The 17,891-nt window shown below is 38.2% G+C and overlaps 2 protein-coding genes across 2 annotated transcripts in view; one reads left to right on the top strand and one right to left on the bottom strand.

Annotated features, from left to right (window-relative positions):
- Positions 1–1,989: 1,989 nt before the first annotated feature.
- LOC122079439 (V-type proton ATPase subunit e1) lies at positions 1,990–5,047 on the top strand. Its single transcript, XM_042645917.1, has 4 exons — positions 1,990–2,147; positions 2,269–2,484; positions 3,195–3,242; positions 4,682–5,047. Exons 2-4 carry the CDS (start codon positions 2,387–2,389, stop codon positions 4,746–4,748), a joined length of 213 nt encoding a protein of 70 aa, XP_042501851.1. The 5' UTR covers positions 1,990–2,147; positions 2,269–2,386; the 3' UTR covers positions 4,749–5,047.
- A 1,957-nt stretch (positions 5,048–7,004) lies between these two features.
- The window catches only part of LOC122077944 (E3 ubiquitin-protein ligase UPL5-like), a 17,628-nt gene continuing 6,741 nt past the window's right edge, over positions 7,005–17,891 (bottom strand). The window contains exons 2-3 of the mRNA XM_042643832.1: positions 15,111–15,786; positions 7,005–7,678 (exon numbers count right to left, since the gene is read on the bottom strand). Of these exons, the coding sequence (XP_042499766.1) occupies positions 7,415–7,678; positions 15,111–15,786 (940 nt within the window). The 3' untranslated portion in view covers positions 7,005–7,414. The remainder of the gene's footprint in view (positions 7,679–15,110; positions 15,787–17,891) is intronic.

Here is a 17,891-nt window from a genome sequence, read left to right as displayed (position 1 = left end):
GGCATGCACATACATACACACTTAACGAAAAAACGAACTTTGTCCAGGTGCATTGGAGCAGGCTAGTTGTCGTTTGTAGGAGTTGTTGAGAGTTTAATAAATCTACAATAGTAGGGTTGTTCTTGTTTATCATAATAATATGATATATATAAAAATAAAAAAAAGTACACACTTTTTTATTTTTTTCTTTTTCATGGGAAGGGGTTTTGCTGTCAGGTTGGTTGCGTGGCCTTTGCTACCATAAGGACCCACTAGGATCACTCACACAAGCATCCAAGGGGAGAGGGTGGGGAGGTCATTTTACTGCTCCGTGTCAAAGGAGATGGGGGTGGTGCTGGACAACTTTCTTTTCCATACTTTCATACAAGGGATTTTTCTATTGACACCCCTCAAGCCTAAAGATGCCAAATAATTTGTAACCTTATATTTTTTTTGCCTTTTTAGTATGATACACAAATATTTTTTTTGTTGTCTATCCGTGACAGTAATAGTGCCATTTCACATTAATACTTGAAAAAAATGCATGATAATAACATAATAATATGTTCATTTTTTCAATTACTTTTGAAACCTTGTCTTAGAGACCTTCATAAGGAATAAGTTTAAGGGCAACTAAGGCATTGTTTGACAACATTCCCAAAAACCCGTTTCTACAAACGCATTTTCCTATTCTCAGAAACAGAGAAACGGGGTAAATACCGTTTGGTAAACGTGTTCGTTTCACCTGTTTTCATAAATTGAAATTGAAATTTATAACAATTTATGGTACAATAAACAGGAGAGACGAATTCCCGAAACGATTTATGGACCTAAAATACTTGGAAAAAGTGCATGATAATAACATAATAATATGTTCATTTTTTCAATTACTTTTGAAACCCTGTCTTAGAGAACTTCAAAAGGTTTAAGGGCAACTAAGGCATCGTTTGACAACGTTCCCAAAAACACGTTTCTGCATTTTCTTGTTCCTAGAAATTGAGAAACAGGGTAAATACTGTTTGGTAAACGTGTTTCGTTTCACCTGTTTTCATAAATAAAAATTGAAATTTATAACAATTTATGGTACAAGAAACAAGAGAGACGAAATTCCCGAAACGATTTATGCACTTAAAATATAACCCCTGCCCTATAAAAAAGAGCCCTTCCTCCCTAAAAAAACTTCTCGATTGTTGAAACAACACGAACCATGGTGCTCCTCTGCTGAAAGCGTCTACTACCTGCAGGAAGATTCGATTGCAGCCAACCCTCGTGATCACTGACCCAGCTCTTGTGAACCCTATGGAGTTGACCTCTTGCAGAGATTCGTCCTTCGCACTGCCTTAGATCCGTGAAATAGTGGTTTTTTTATTAACCCTTGAAGATCTACAAAAGTGGCAAAATCAGTTGTCTTCTACCTCAGATCATCCTTCGAAATCCTTCATGAAAACTCAGGCAGTCTAGTTGAAGCTTCGGTTCCTCTATCCACAAGCTTATCTCTCATCTGCAAGGTAGGATCATTATCTCCCCATTTACTGAAACCCTAAACAATTCCGTTGGAAATGTTTGAAAATCTCCCAATTTATGTGTTTTAACCAAATAGAATGCTTAATAAAAAGCGATTCTATGTGTTTTGATGCAGAGTCCAAGAAAGCTATCTACGATCTTCTTCAACAACCTCCTTTGAATTTGTTTCTTTACTTCAATAGCAACAAGGTTTATGAAACACCTAAAATTTCGTTTCTATTCCCAAAAATATGAATTTATGTTCAAACGGTACCTAAAAGAAGTTACAAAGTTCTAAATAAACTTACAGCGATGTCATTCAGACTAAGTTTGCTAGTGCAATAGAAAAGTAAGTAATTTGCTACAGTCTAGATGTCGTCACTTGGACTCACGATTTGTGACAAATGATAAGCCGCAACTCCCTATCACGACTTACGTGCCGCGACTTCAGTTCATCGACACTCGAAAGCCTGGCCGTGAGCCCGTGCCTCGTGAGTCTCTTGACACGGTCGAAGACGTCATGTATCTCTTATAGATCCAAACATTAGTCTATGAGACTCGTAAGGTGGGGAATTATTGTAGACAATTACAGCACGGGCACCCCCAATTGCATCGTCTTCGACTGATCTTCGAATTCCCGGAGAAGCAAAGCTGTTCGCCTCGAGGTTAGGGTTTTTTATTTTTTGTTGTTGCTTTCGTTCTCTTTGATTTCTATGTTCATTTGTTGAATTAAGATATCTTGCTCCCACAAATTATTCTGTAGTTGCTGAAATTTTGCATTTGCAGATCCGGGAACGCGCCTCTCTTTTTTTGTCTCCGTTCCGAATTTGTTCTTTTATTGGCTTAAGAATTCATATTTTCGTCGTCGGAATCTCTGATCGGCTGCATACGAGATTCAATCGCTATGGGCTTCTTGATAACGACCCTGATTTTCATCGTGACAGGCGTCATTGCCTCCCTCTTGATCAGAATTTGCTGCAACAGAGGACCTTCTGGAAATCTGTATGTTCTTCCTTTATTGCACACACCCCTCTCGGGAACTGCAAAATCTATCGAATTAATCACAGTATTACGTAATAAGATGTGTAGTATGTTGATATTCCTCAAAAGTGGCTTTCAGTTGCTGTCTCGAATCCATTTTAATTTTCAAAATTTTGAATGATGTTACGCCTGATAGATCCATTAACTTCTTTAAACATTTTCTCGTTTTTCATTTTTCATTTGTTTCTCCTTCGCCATCATCGCTTTGTTGAATAGTTTCGATGGAATTCTGGTAATCTGCTATCCAAAAAAGAGTATTGCCATGTTCTTCTATTGTTTATCGGTGTCGGTTTGCTCAGATGGGATTCTACTTAGAAACCATAGGAAAAGTTGCGACAGGATGCAACGAATCGACCCTTGGCTTGAAATGTAATTCTTTTAATATTGTTTTCGACTATTCTTCCCTGTTGCGTCGATGTGTTATGGATTTCTGGTGTTTCTTTCTGTGTTGGAAAACCTTGACTTCTGTTTCTGTTTGTATACCACCCTCTAATTTCCTATGGTTAAGTTTTTCATGGTGATTTGGGAACCTATATAAGATAAGAAATCTGTGTATTCTACTGCTGAGGAAGATATCTTTTGTTCAGTCGTTCAATTAGATGTGATGTGCATCTTGAGTTTGTTTATTCTAATCTTAATCATTTTCAGCTAATCAGTTTTTGCTCATGCAGGTTTCACTTAACACTGGTCATTACGGCGACAGTGTGTTGTTGGATGATGTAAGTTTCCATTGTTAATGTACTTTATTAATGACTGTTTCTAGAACATCTAAATTATTTCAGAAACTATTATTTATTTTCAAGCGAGCAAAATTCTCTAGCAATTCTACAGTGTTACTTGTGTCCATGTTCAAAAAAATTCTAAATGCAATCAGGAGAGATTGGATTCAGAACCCATATAATATGACTACTACTGTACCCACGATTCTATTATGCGATTTGTTTCTCTGATTAAGAAGTATTTGGAGTTGCCGTCAAACCTAGGATATAATTTTTAGGCATTGGCTGAGGGCATGTAACGAAGTACCTTGCTAAACTGTATTGATTTTGGTTTCATATCAATGGCAACTTTTGCAATCGCAATATTAATTCTGTTGGATACCTTGCGCTGTTATATTGAATAGCTCAGGATCAGTCCCATCCTCAGTAGCTGAACCAGTCAGTCCCAGCTTGATACACATTTTAAGTGTATCTTTTAGTTCCAATTAGCTTGTCCCTCTGTTATGTAGGGAGGAAGAACTCTGTGTGCTTCTGTCTTTGTCTGGCTTACTGATTGAATGATCTCACTTACATTACAAGTATATCAAATAGGCATCCTTGTTGAAGACTTTAAGTCTATTGAAGCTATCTAATTACTTGGAAAAGAACGTATAAAATGTATTAATGTGGTTGAGTCATTCAGCTCTGTGGTTAACACATTGGAATGTTTAATCTCTCTTTGAAACTGTTCCACAAATGGAAAATTTATTTCATCTGGTAGAAATAAGTGATATTTGGGTATCTGAAACTGGGTTGCAGGGGAGATGCACTATTATGTCAATGGTTTAGTTTCTTTCATTTTTGTTCATGTCAATCTTGATGGTGGGTTCACGGAATTTTAAGTATGATCTATCCAGTTGACTATGGATGTAAAGAAAAGTAGGGAGAATTGCCAATTAAGAATTCTTCTGAGGACTGGAGCTATAGGTTTTATCATGCCTCATGGGATCTAGTACTAATATTGGAGATCACTCTTGGAATTGTAACTACACTTTGGTTTCATGCCTTGGGCCGGCTGTATTTTATTTTCCTCACTAAGCTCCTGGACTCTTTCTCCCATTTGGTTTCAGTTGTCCAAGAAACAGTCTATATAAATGTTTCAAAGATTTTTTTTGCTCATGTTGTACTGTTTTACCTGAACTGACGTCATACCAGTAGATGTAGTTACTGTTTAGAACCATCATGTAACGTTCATTATTGGAAGTTTGCTAGGTGATTTTAAGGAACAGGCATCTGGTTCGCTAGAAATATCCTAATTTATGTTTAATACTATGAGAAATCTGGAACCCAAAAAAGAAAGGGTCTAAAGTGATAAGGAAAATGATGAACTAGTAAAATAGCATTGCAGAACCTTCCTGCTTGTCTTCTGGACCTGATACAAATTGTTTTTGCTTTGTCAGGTGGGCAATTGTATACCTTGCGCAGATGAAACCACTAATCGTTCCAATCCTCAGTGAAGGGGAGTGAGGAGGTCTGCCGAAGAGCTACACACAGTGCTCCTTTTGAATTGGCATTTTGTATTATGGCTGGCTAGTGGTGATTGTTACTGCAAATCTGCCCCGTTTAGGATTCAGATGTTATTGTTGGGAACTGAAGTCAGATGGTTCATCTCCTAAGAGATCCTACGATTGATCTGAGCTATGTTGTATTCTGATCCAACTTCCCCCTTTTCTCATTTATCATTTGGAAACTCTGGGATTGTTTTTATCAGAGATTGTGAAATTACTGTCATGGAATAAATGATGGGATATAGAGTATGAATTTCATTGGGATTTGTTTTCTTCCCTAATTTTTTCCTTTTTCACCCTCGTCGGTCACACCCCCCTCCCCCCTTCAATAAAAAACCCTACAGGAGAAGGTGGGGGGGAGGGGGGGGGGATGAGGATTGTTTAACATGCAGCTGAAGAGAGTAAATTTTATAAGTTCACAAGATATTTTTGTATAATGCCACCATGACAACTGGCAATCAAGGGTTTACTCGTTTCTCTCCTGCCAAATAAGACGGTTATAGTGGGTTCAATGGGGAAGATTCTAACACTTAGGTTGTGTTTGGTATGCATTTTTGGATAGATTCTGGTTCTAGAAAGCAATTTGAAGTGAGAAAATAGAGAATAATCAGGTTCCAGAATGCAGAATATATTCTCATAATGCATACCAACACAGCCATAATCTTCAGTTTCTAACTTCAAAGAGGTGTTCCTCTATTATTGCTTAGGCAGCTAGACTGGTTTTGCTGCTCAATTCAAAACAATCCGGCTTGTTGGAAAAACTTTCAGATTCTGACTATGCAAGTATAGAACTCGTTCCTCTATTATTTTAGAATTTTGTGCTCCATTGGTGTCTTCATATATTTAACAGCAAACAAGAAGGGAAGAGTTAAGCTGGAGCAATCTTTTCGCCATAGACGTAGCATAAAACTAAAGCAGTGGGAAATAGAAGACTTGACGGACCTTCCCAAGTCTTCAACCCTACAGAGCAAAGTATAAGTGTCAGACTAGGAAAGAGACGATAAGAGAGAGCATTACGCATTCCTAGACAGAGCGAACTACTGAGACTGTCTACAGCAATCAATTAGAAGTAATTGCAACCATTTATTAACTACTCAGAAGATAAAGATGAGAACTTGCACTTGTGCTCTTGGAGAGAAAACCCAGAAGGCCTTCCCCCACCTACTACTCATTAATGGAATGCAGTTATAAAGACTTGGCTGGTTGACACATTCTTTAGCTTCCATCTCTCTTGCTTGTTCTCTGTGTCACTCAACTCAGAAAGACTAGTTGGTAGGAAAGAAGATGGAGGAAAGGAAGGCAATAGGATCAGTGAGAGCAGCAAAGATGACGATGGTGGTAGTGGTGGTGGTGGTTTTATGGGGGCTTATGATCTCACAATCTGTTGCATGGCCAGATTGTGGGGTAGGTGGGGAAGATGGTTATGATTGTGGAAACTGCATACTTGATCAGATGAACAATGCTTGCCCAACATGTCGACCTGTTCTCCGTTGCCTAGCCAGATGCCTGTGGAGTGGCAAATCTCAATCTCAGTGTATCCAGAAATGCGACTGCAACACTGATTATCCTCGCGTCTCTGACTGCAAGGACTGCATGTCCCAGTGCAAATGCAGCTGCGCTACTATGTAGTCTCAGGCTCCAATTTTCAGTATCATACTATATTACTAGACTCATGTAATTTCCTCGTGTCCCAGTGCAAGTGTAGCTCTACTATATTGTTAGCTTCCGTGTAAATTCTCCTCTCTTAGTGAAACATTAATCTGTTATTTCACAATATTTGGTACTTGTTTTGGGAACATATACAGTTTAAACTTCTTGCCAAACTGAATACTTCGATATAGAACTTTAAGCTGGCAAAAGCAACAACAATTGTTTTATATCCCCCTAATAAAATTATGGGATCCAAGAAGAAAGCTAGATCTGAGGAGAGCCATATAATTTTTGACAATCTGCAGGTTGATCTGTGACAGGATCAAATGACAAAATTGCTAATGTTATATCCTCTTTCATTGAGAATGATCCAATAAGGTGGTCCCTCAAGAAGCAATTTCCACCCGAATAGTCACACTTTTGGTCCAGTGTTAATGAGCTAAAGAATTTGTCACAGAGAAATGAGGATCTGATCTTCTCATAGACTGATTCCAACCTTTTCTCAGACTCTCGAATTCTCAGATTCTTGCTCTTATAATTTGTCAACCAAGAGGTAAAATCCAAATTCAGAAAGATAAAAATGGATTTCTGTGAGCCATACTTGCTTCCTAAAGAGTAAGAAACTGTCACCTAAAAATAAGATAAAAGGAAATACAAATAGTTTTTCTGCTTTGCATTTAATTGAAGAAAACAATTTTTTCCCTCAGAAAGACATTTTCCTCCTTCCACCATGCACTCCCCCCCCCCCCCCCCCCCCCCCTCTTTTTCTTTCCCTCATCTTCCTAGGGAATCTTCACCTAAATCAACTATGGACAAAAGAGCAAAAAGAAGAGAGCAAACAATACGGAGAGCAACTTACATTCTCTGAGAACAGAGATAATTATGATCCTAAGAACTGTACAGGTTTACTCAATCCATATATGCAGCAGAATCCATCCTTTCAAACATATCTTGCTGATACCGTATATCTTCCATTCACCACATACCAAAGCTACAGCTCACATGTTCTTGGGTAATGATATTTAGACGGTCCCTCATGATGGCGAGTGATGGGTAAGGTGGAAGACACAACCGGTAGAAGCATGTGTGAGATGATGGTAGGCGATCATGGGACTCTGATGACTTGTATATGTACAACCGAGAAGCCAAGCCACCAAAACCCTCTACTGGTAGGTACTTCAATGACGTCCAAAAGAAAAGAAGTACCCTCAGTTGCTCTGTGGGCATTCCTTCAACAATCTGCACATATTAAAAAAATGAAAGATAAAATATGACTAACACCCGAATAAAACTTCATTTTAAAAATCATCCATGCATATTTTCGTAGTAACACCAACATCATCATAAATTGTAGCCAGGTGTAATTCAAGCAAAACCATAGAAGAATCAGCAGCACTCCCATCATCAAATAAATGTGTAAAGATTTAGTTAGATTTGTGGCTAAGGAATATTTCTAAATAATTCTGATGATAATGTCTTGGATGAGACTATTGAGATTTTTTCCTCTTGGAAAACACTAGAACTGGGCAACCCCCAAAAAATGCTCCTAGTTTTCCACAGATTGTGCAATGTGAATTTTAGAAAGTAGCTAGTTAGGGAAGTTGCACTATTGCACTATTGCAACATGTTGGTCACAGGTTCGAAAACTGGAAACAGCCCCTCCTGCGAAGCAGGGGATAAGGCTGCGTACATTTGCCCCTCCAGACCCTGCAGTAGCAGGAGACTCATGCACTGTTTGCTCTTTAGCTGGTTAGGGAACACATGGATTGCATGTGTAGCAGGATTGTGTATCATATTCTTTAGGGGGATGGTTTCCTCCAATGCCCATGTGCAGTTTTGGGTGTTGGAGGGGGTATTACAGGAACCCTGAAAATAAAAGGGGGGGGGGTGATTAGGACATTTTAAGGGGGAGTGTGATCTGGGTGGGGGGGAGGAGGTGCCTGCGTACAGTTTTGCCTGGCACCATGCAAATCTTTATCCCTATTCTTTATTAAATGTATGAAAAGAAATATTGATTTATAGATATTAGATAAGTGTGTTACTGGTTTTAGGCAATAGAGAAAGTTATACTCTTGATTTTATATGATAATATGACTGTAGTCTTGGTACTATAAGACAATATAGAACGGTATTATATGACAACATATAGAAGATAGTTTTAGATTATTAACAAAGTTGATAAGAATATTCTTGGTTTTATGTAATAGACAAGGGAAGTCTTACTATTGTAAGATGAGTTACTGTAAGTGCCGTTACACTTGTTTCCCTCTCATCTTGCCACATTGTATACTTGGAACGGCAGGTCCATGTGATAAAGGACCACAAGCCCATCTCTGATCAGATTTTAGCCTGAATCAAGCACCATTTCATAACACTACAAAAAAATGACATTTCAGTAATATAAAATCCAGTGGCATTTTTGCAATTTTATGTCACTTTAGTCATCCAAGGGCCCTAAGATGATAAGATAATGGGAATTGCTAGCCCAAGATCTCTTTAGATATGCCATTTTACTCATTCACTACAGAAAATAGATATGAGGAGCACCTCAATTGTTCAACCTAGCAGCGGATGCACCGTATTGAGTGGCTGAGGCACTTCACTGCTCATATCTCAATCAAGGGGGCGAAATGGCAATATATATTGGATGAAGAGTAATTTAGGTAGACAAAGAAATAAGAGAAACAACAAAATGTATATGAAATAGGACATATATAGGGGTATGATGCGGAACCTGGGTCACAAAACCCTATTTGAGTTCGCTATGGGCCCTTGTACAATGGCCAAGAGTAGGAAGAAAAATGGAAAATCTATAAATAACTTCAAGTTTGCAAGGGGAGTGGCAGGACCATAAATAACCAAAACTTAAAAGGCTATTTGGTAGAAATAAGAAGGAGAACACAAAAGGGGATTTGAATTATAGATGGAGGATATACTTGGAGGGAAATAAATTAAAGGGACTAAAGGATTAATGACAAAATGGAGGGGAAATATTGGCAAACCAAAAAAGAAATAAGGGTTAAAAGAGAAACCACAATGGGGTTGTGTTTTTCCTTCGTAAAACCAGAAACACACAAGAGCTCAAGACCAACGGTGAGCTGCAGTCTTGTGAATCAACCTCCCAACAGTCCTGGGATTCCGGAACCAGAAATGCACGGGAGAACAGAGTTGATCTATCTCAAGACATCTGGAAAACCGAGTGGTATTTAGAATAGGAGTTCTGGAACTGGAACCAGCCGCAGTTCCAGGTGCAGCCAAAGTCCTAGGGTTTCTGATTGCTTAGGGGAGTATACCCTTCACCCAAAAATTTAGAACTAATAGATGGCTCTTGAAAAGAGTTTGATCAAGTTGAGAGGGGCTGCTAGTATTTGTAGTGAAGGGAAATAACAGGAAGTAAAAGGTAAGAAGAGGAAGAAGAATAACAGAAGGGAAAGGGGAACCAGATTGCAGGGAAGAGGGAGAGTAAGTGGGAGAGGGAAAGGGGGTGAGCCGGTGAGGGAGATTGCACAGGCCACACTATCAAAATCTGTGTTCGTTGGTTACACTGCTTGTGTATATAAAGAAAAATATAAAAGACCTTTAAAAATCTAATCTATAATGGAATCAAACTCTAAGACAGAAAAAAAGAATGGAACTCTACCACTACATAGTCTATTCAAAGTAAAACAAAAGACTAAAAGATAAATCCAAAAACTACTAATATCCTATCAGACCCAAATCCCAATTCAGGCCTGGTTCTCAGTCAGAACTCTCAAACAGGTTTGGCGCAGTCGAAAACTGCTCCCGCATCAGGGTAATTATGGGGCACAATGGTAATATTTTTTTTGTAATGAATGTGAAGGAAATGGGATGGACCATCAATTGTTTATCTGCCATGTGGCAGGTTGGATACCTGCAATTCTGTGAATTAGATAGAACCTTGACGCAGATATGAGGTACCTTCAGAAGTACCAAAGGAGGAAGAAGCATCTGACTGAATGACTCAGTTAACTCAGTTAACTCAGCTTTGCGATTCTGAGTTAACTCAGCAATGGGTTCTATTGGTCATCCCAATTGTGGGATATTATTTAGGAGATTCACCTTTTGCCATCAAATAAGGCATAACAGAAGGGCCATTTTGATAGCTTGGGAGGCATAAAAAGCAAGAAAAAAAAAATGAATGGATATAAAAATGGCAAATCCATCATTGCTGTGGTTATAGATATACAAGAACCAAAACATGATATATACAGGGTAGCCTTGGTAAAAGCAGGAGCAAAAAGGATTAGTTGGAATTAATGGAGCGCTTCTAGAGTTTTTGTGATTGACACACTACATTAAAATCATTGGAAAATTTTATAGCACTGCTATAAGAACAGCAATGTTGTTGGAATTCAGAGTTAAGCAGGAAAGAAACCATACAAATATTTGTAGATGAGATAAGGATGAGTGGCCATAAAAAAAAAACAGAGGAGGAATGGCAGTTAGGAGCTAAGAGAACAAGGTGTAGGCTGAAGATCACCTCAGAAGGAAAAACAAGATATGCAAGCCTTAGGTTTAACAATAAATGGCAAAGCCGGATTCATGTATCCAGCCTCATTCAGTTGAGAGATGGCTTAGTTGGATTGAGATGAGTGGTATAGATGTACAAAACTCGTCAGACATTGGCATACAGTGTCTGCCACAATATTCAGGAACATTCGGACCATGCATGCCTATCCATGGGAGGTTATTTGATTGAATTAGTTTTTGCTTTCAAAAGCTTTATTTGATGCATGGCCAATCTACGGCATTCCATATATAATCAATGACCAGAATTGCTGCATCATTTTTCCACATGAAAAAACTGAAGCATTTGCTAACAGATCTCTTTTTCAGGGGGGCCGCTTAGACCAACAATTTTGTGTTATTTATTTTTCTCAAATTTTTCCCATTTCATGTAAAAGCAAAAAAAGAGAATTTTTTTTCCCTACCATCACACCGACCACTACTGTGCACTCTCCATGGCCTTTAACTTTCAAAAGCTCTATTTTTCCATTTGGAAAATTCCAATTGGGCTGAAATACATGTGAGCAGGGACCTAGGTGTCTACCTACCCACATTTGGGCCCCATCTGAACTGAAACGTGGCAAACATTTAGGACATGCCTAGAGATTCCTCTCCAAGTGCGCTGCTTAGAGAACCCTCTCCTGGAATTTTGAATTAGAATTTGTTTCATCCAAAGTAAAAGTGTAAAACAAGGGATAAAAATTATAAAGTGGAGTCTACTATTTTACACCAAAAACTATATCCAGTAAAAATAAAATATTTAACCCACTTTATACTTTACAACTAGGTGGACAAGTCAAGCCTAATTCCAATGCAGCAGGATACTCTCAGAGAACACATCAAAATCAAGCCCAAGAGCAATATAATAACAGATCATATCAAAGGATAAATGAACATATCAAGGGTCAGGATATCGATCTCAGAATTATGGTTTTCTGGGATCAGAACAGGAACAGATATGAAAGGCTATTTTAGATGATGAAATAAAGTTAGTAACAGTATGGAAAATATGTCTGAACACCAAAGAAATCAGAAGCAGACAGATCCATACTATCGATTTCAGTCTCAGGTCTGAAAACAGGGCAACAGTCACTACAAGATAGAAATTGGGAGATTTTCAATAACTCAAAACCAGGCTGTCCAATAGGGCTGAAATTTTGGTCGAGTCTCCAACAAGGAGAGGTGCATCTTCGATCCAAATTTGAGCCTAGTCAGATGACTGGTCTGTCCAGGAGAGAGAAGGACTGGAGAGCAAGAAATTCTGGAATTTCTTGGCAGAACTGAGAAAGGACCAGATTCAGTTACCCGTGATAGATTGAGGTTGAAGTTGCTGGTCTTGAACACCTTGAACAGCAAAGAAAAAGAAGATAATAAAGGAGAAAGAGGACCTCTCGGGCTTCCCACCTCAGAGGGTCAACTCTATCAAACAACAATCTCATCAGCCTTGATCAAACATGAGACAAATCTCCATGGAAAAGGCAGCAGCAGCTACAACAATTGTTTTTCTTTAAATCGTTTCACTATGGGAGCCTCCTTGTGTTTTTGTAATAATAGCGATCATAGGTGAGGGAATACAACATAGCAATTGGAAGGTTTCAAAATTGGAAACGCCACAATTGACTGCCTATTACATAAGTTTCTAAATACTGAAAATAGAAACAAACTAAAAAAAGGAAACCAATGAATTGACTCAACTAATAACTTAACTCCTAAGAAATAACAAAGACTAACAACTTAAATTGAACCCAACTAAAATGGAAACGAACTAGTTTTTCCCGTATGCAACCTTAATACCCCAGTTTAGACCCATAAAAGTGGTCCATTACACTCAAAACCACATGGACCAAAGGCCCAACACTAGACTTATTCCTAATAAAACAAGTCGAGTTTGGTGAAGAATCTGCATCACTTTATTTTGCTCCCAAGCATATTCTGCCAAAAAAAAAAGAGGAAAAATAAATAAATAAATAAATGAGATTTGAAGGAAAATAATTGGGCTTCAACCCTTCTACACTGCCTCTGCCCACTTTTCATGAGGTCCTAGGTGATGTATTATCTCTCCTTGTTTTTTTTTTTTGGTTCCTTTCTATCTTGTCTACTATTTTCTCCTCCATATACTCCAACAGTCCAACCCAATTCAATAATGCCTCATCCCATTTTTGGCTGGATACATGAATCTTGTTATTCCAATCCCACTATCAACTGTTATGTCTTCCATTAAATCATAAGTAACCTGTTTTCTTCTCATCATCATGATCCGCCTCCTTTTGACTACTCCCTTATTCTTTCAAAGCCTTAACATGAGCCATATCACTTCTCAGTGATATCACGGTCTTTGTTCCAAATGACCAAGCTAACTCATCAACTTTTCCCTCAGCTTATCACTCTCATTGATATACTACCATAGCCACAAATGCATTCAAGTCTCTGTCTTTCCTTTTCGTCCTATTCTTTGATACTAATCCCACCTGATATCCTCGTCTCAGCTTCATTCATTTCATGGATTGATTGTCCAGTAGTCTAATCCACAAATCACAACCGCCTTATTCTTTTAATCACCAAAAGATTGGACCAAGCTGATCCTCCTTGTGGTTTGTCAGACCAAGAGAACAAAATTATCTCAGTATCTTTCAGACGTCAATCTCAACTACTCTGTCCTTTATAACAGTACTTCAAAAAGTTGCAATCCACAAGCACCAAAGACACATCATGTCTTAGTCCAACATTTAATAAAACCTTATAATTCTAAAAGTACTCTTTTACAGTTCAAAGTTGGCATATACCCTCTTTGGATCAACTACAACTATATCAATGAGAAACAACAAAAACTGTGTATGAGCTAGATGTTGACCTCACTGCATGCCTAATGTGATTAGGAACTCACTTGTACCAATAGTTCTCACTAAACATTTTGGTCAACAACCTAAATAAAAAAATAGGTCCAGCATGTCAATCCCCATGGCCTATAAATCAAACCTCGTTTCGAAAAAAATGGGACTAGAAAGTAGAGAGGGACAAAAGATGCATCTAGACAAAATTACACAAGGTCTGTTAATATCATTAAATTTGTCAACTCATAAAATAGAATATTGCGTGGTGAGACCCATTTTACAAATAGCTCACTCCATTAGAAATTCAACATATACAAGGGGTTGGTACACCTTACAATCACATCTTAAGTATTTAAAACTACCGTCCCAATCAAAATTTTACTTACTTTGCACCCTCTTCTCACAACTTTATAATTTTATATTACATTAAAAAAAAAAAAACTCATGATTTTGGATCATATTTTTTATAGAAAAATTAATCTAGCATAACTTATAGAAAACCATAAGACTGTCAAATGAAACTCTCACATTCTAGCACAGAGGTAAGATAGTAATGTTTTAACTAGTGCAGAGAGAGTTGAGCACCAGCACCCTATTCAATATTAAATAAAAATTTCACCTACAAAGTCAGTCATAGTACTCAAATGACGCAGGTAATAACTAATTGGATCAATTTCGAAATAGGAATACCATAAACGTCCAAAGGCTGACCAAAACAAGGAACAGGAGCCAATATAAAGCGTTGTCACACAAGAAAGAAATCACCAATGCAGAAGGAGATGCATGAAATCCACAATGCACAACACACAGCTACAATTGAACTTTTAGCAAAACAAGATGGTGTGTATACAATAGAAGCTTCCAATGATGATGATCCATCCAGCAAGATAAGACCATTGTCTCACCAGTCGTTCATAAAAATAAATATATTACTGCCAATTTTTTATGATTACAGTAATGATGTAGTCATGAAATATATCAAACGAACTGAATTCTAGAATTAAGTGCAAAATCATATTTTCTTTGGCCAGAACGGACCTTTCCAAAGAAAATATTGCATTTCAGGTTAGGCTGGTCTTTCAGTTCAAAGCCACTCCCAAGGCTTCAGTTGGCACAATGTTGCGATTTGCTGTAGTAGTATGCCAACCCCTTACCACAAAGCAACCCATATGCCACCAACTGTTTGTTTGTTTTTTTTTTTTTTTCGCGAGGGAGCTGGGTGAGGGGGATCATTATTATGCATTTGGAAGTTGGAAGAGGACAAAATAGAATAATACATAGAACTGAAAAATTAAGACCCCACAGTTGCATACCTTCCAAAACCAACATATTTGACGTTCAGTTTCCTTGTAGCCATTGTACTCAGTGTGCGCTTTCCAGTCCTTCACACAAATTGCTTTATCACTTCCATGCAGCATTCTGTCAAAATCTTCAAGCTCCAAACTTTGGAAAAAGAATTTGTCGAGCTTCGAATCACAAAGAATATCAGCAAATCCTCTGGCAAAATGTGTTACTTGTTCGGAGATAGATGTGACAAAGCGGTGCTGAATGAGAAGGTTTACATATTTCTCTCTGTTCCTACTATTCACAACGATGCCCTTCCCTCCAGGACAGAGCTCCACGTCTCTCCTGGATCCTAACTCTTCAACTTCTCTGACAAATGTCAGCCCTAAAGCATCTGAATCCAAAAATTCAGCATCCATTTCTAAAATCATCTTGCAGCTAGAATAAAAGCATGGGTCTGCATCCCGAACATCTTCTAAAGAAACAACCTTTCCAGCTAATTGCAGGAAAAACACACGATCAAATACAATTCCTACTTGCACTTTATGCATCAAGGATAATGCAATCACGCGACCGCAGAACAAAAAATATTCAAGGTGCAGAGGATCCACATTAGAAGCTGCAATTGGAAATAGAATTAGAAAGCAATAATCTGCGTAACTCCAAAAAGGAAAATTGCACTTCGCAATCAACGTGAGAGATTTCCTACATGAATTGGAAAAGCATAAAAGAATTTCAACAGACCATATGAATAATATTACAGAACAGATGTTTAAAAAATATCATTGTGGATTACATTAAATCACCAATACATTTGAAAAAAATATGCTTTTTTGGATGACATAGTTTTCAATACAGATCAGACATTTGTAAACTCGATAACTTACGTACACAATTTTATTCCATTAACTTCGATAGCATGGGTGAGCCAGTGGCGCAATGGTTAAGTTGCACTATTACAACATGTTGGTCACAGGATCAAAACATGGAAACAGCCTCTCCTGTGAAGCAGGGGGTAAGGCTGTGACATTTGCCCCTCCCAGACCCTGCAGTAGCAGGAGCCTCATGCACTTGGTTGCTCTTTTTTTCTTTTTAACTTTGATAATGGGTGATTATTTCATAGTTGCTTGGCCTAACCATCACTCTTATCAAGAAGAAGAAACCAAATTACTGACAACTAAATTGTCTGACAAGGTGCACCAATGAAGTCTTACACCAACCCAATAGATAAGACACTTAAAAAGGAGTCACTGTCCCTGACTGACTCTTAAGTCTCAAACATTGTGATCCAAGCTAATTCTGATCTTGCAAGTAACAAGCGACTAAGATCCAAAAAAAAAGAATTGGGGGGGGGGGTCTAGCTCACCATTCCACGATGAGTCGATGACATGCAGTTAAACAAACAGTGGACAGCTGAATTTATACATGCATTGCCTTTAGTTAGCCCCATGTTTCCCTTATTTTCCGGTCTAGGATACTTATCTAATTTCCACTTACGGTTTAGTAGGGGCCTAGCCGAATCATAAGCCTGGTCTTCTTTTCTTACGTATGTGTGCATGTTTTTGGCCTTAAGTTAGTTTGTTGGCTGATTTTGTTTAAAGTTAGATGCAGCTGGCAAAATGGAACAGTATGACTTTTCAAAATTATGAATTAGTAAGTTTTATTATGAGCCTTGGGCTATATAAACTAAAAGCAACACTTTGAGATTGGTTTCCAAAGTTTCTTGGTTAAAGAGAGCATTATTTATATTTTCTTCAAGTTAATTAATTTATTTAGATGAGGATGACCACATGGATTTTCAAGTTACAAATTAGTTTGTGCTATAGGCCTTGGGCTATATAGACTAAAGAGTAACCACAACCTAGTTTTCTAAAGATTTTTTCTTTTAATGGGAACGAGTGTAGCAGCTGCATTTTCCAGTTACACGAAAGGAAATGTTTTCCACGTTCCATTGCACCATCGAGGAGCACAAGTTGCAATACTGGTTTATGGATTGATCTCTACCAACAGTTTTCTGCTCCATTTGTTTCATATCTCTGGTGTTTGGAAGTAATTCAAAGCTGTTTCTATTTGACCACAAACATGTTATGGCCATCAATCCAACTTAACCTTCAGCAACATGTTACTAACTTACTATGTTAGAGAACTCAACCCGAACACTAGATACTCTTAAAGTAATCCTTCCTTTATGAACTACACCTCCTAAAATACCCTCCATTACCATCCTTTTCAACCACTTGACATAGTTTAACCTTAAACCCTGAACTCCCACATAATTTACTTGTTGGCTGGTACTTCGGCCCTCATAGAATCAAGATTGCTGCAATTAAGGGAGTGTGGTTTCCCAGGCAAGGCCATATAGTCACATGGAATCCAAATGTGAGTCAGAAGTGAGAGGCTTGGTTCTAATTTCAGCCTTTCAAGCACAGTAAGTGATGCGTAGATCATTCCAAGAACTGATACTTAGACCCGGAGCAGTTCGAGGTGTAGACCAATTTTCCAGAGGATGGGGCACAAACACTAGAAAGGAGTGCAATGGGAGGAAATTTGACTGAAAATAATATACACCTTAAAATGTCATGTACTATAGTATATTATAGTAGTCTATTTTAGGGGAATTTGCCATAGGATGGGGCTTGTTGGGGGACATTTATCAATAATGGATGGTCTGACCACGTTGGTTCATGCAATGACAAACATGAAACATCTTATTTTCATTGCTGGCCTGAAATTATACAGCGCTTGACATATTTTCCAAATTGTCCTTTCCAATACCCAGGATTGTGCCCCACCTCCTCCCCCCCCCCCCC

Source organism: Macadamia integrifolia, chromosome 5 (genome assembly GCF_013358625.1).
Source record: "Macadamia integrifolia cultivar HAES 741 chromosome 5, SCU_Mint_v3, whole genome shotgun sequence".
NCBI lineage: Eukaryota > Viridiplantae > Streptophyta > Magnoliopsida > Proteales > Proteaceae > Macadamia > Macadamia integrifolia.
This window is presented reverse-complemented; position numbering and strand designations above follow the sequence as displayed.

Excerpts from the sequence above, each read along its gene's own strand:
- LOC122079439 (XM_042645917.1), top strand. The coding sequence starts at position 2,387 with ATGGGCTTCTTGATAACGACCCTGATTTTCATCGTGACAGGCGTCATT. Across the intron at positions 2,485-3,194 it reads AGAGGACCTTCTGGAAATCT|GTTTCACTTAACACTGGTCA; the intron begins GTATGTTCTTCC and ends TTGCTCATGCAG. Across the intron at positions 3,243-4,681 it reads ACAGTGTGTTGTTGGATGAT|GTGGGCAATTGTATACCTTG; the intron begins GTAAGTTTCCAT and ends TTGCTTTGTCAG.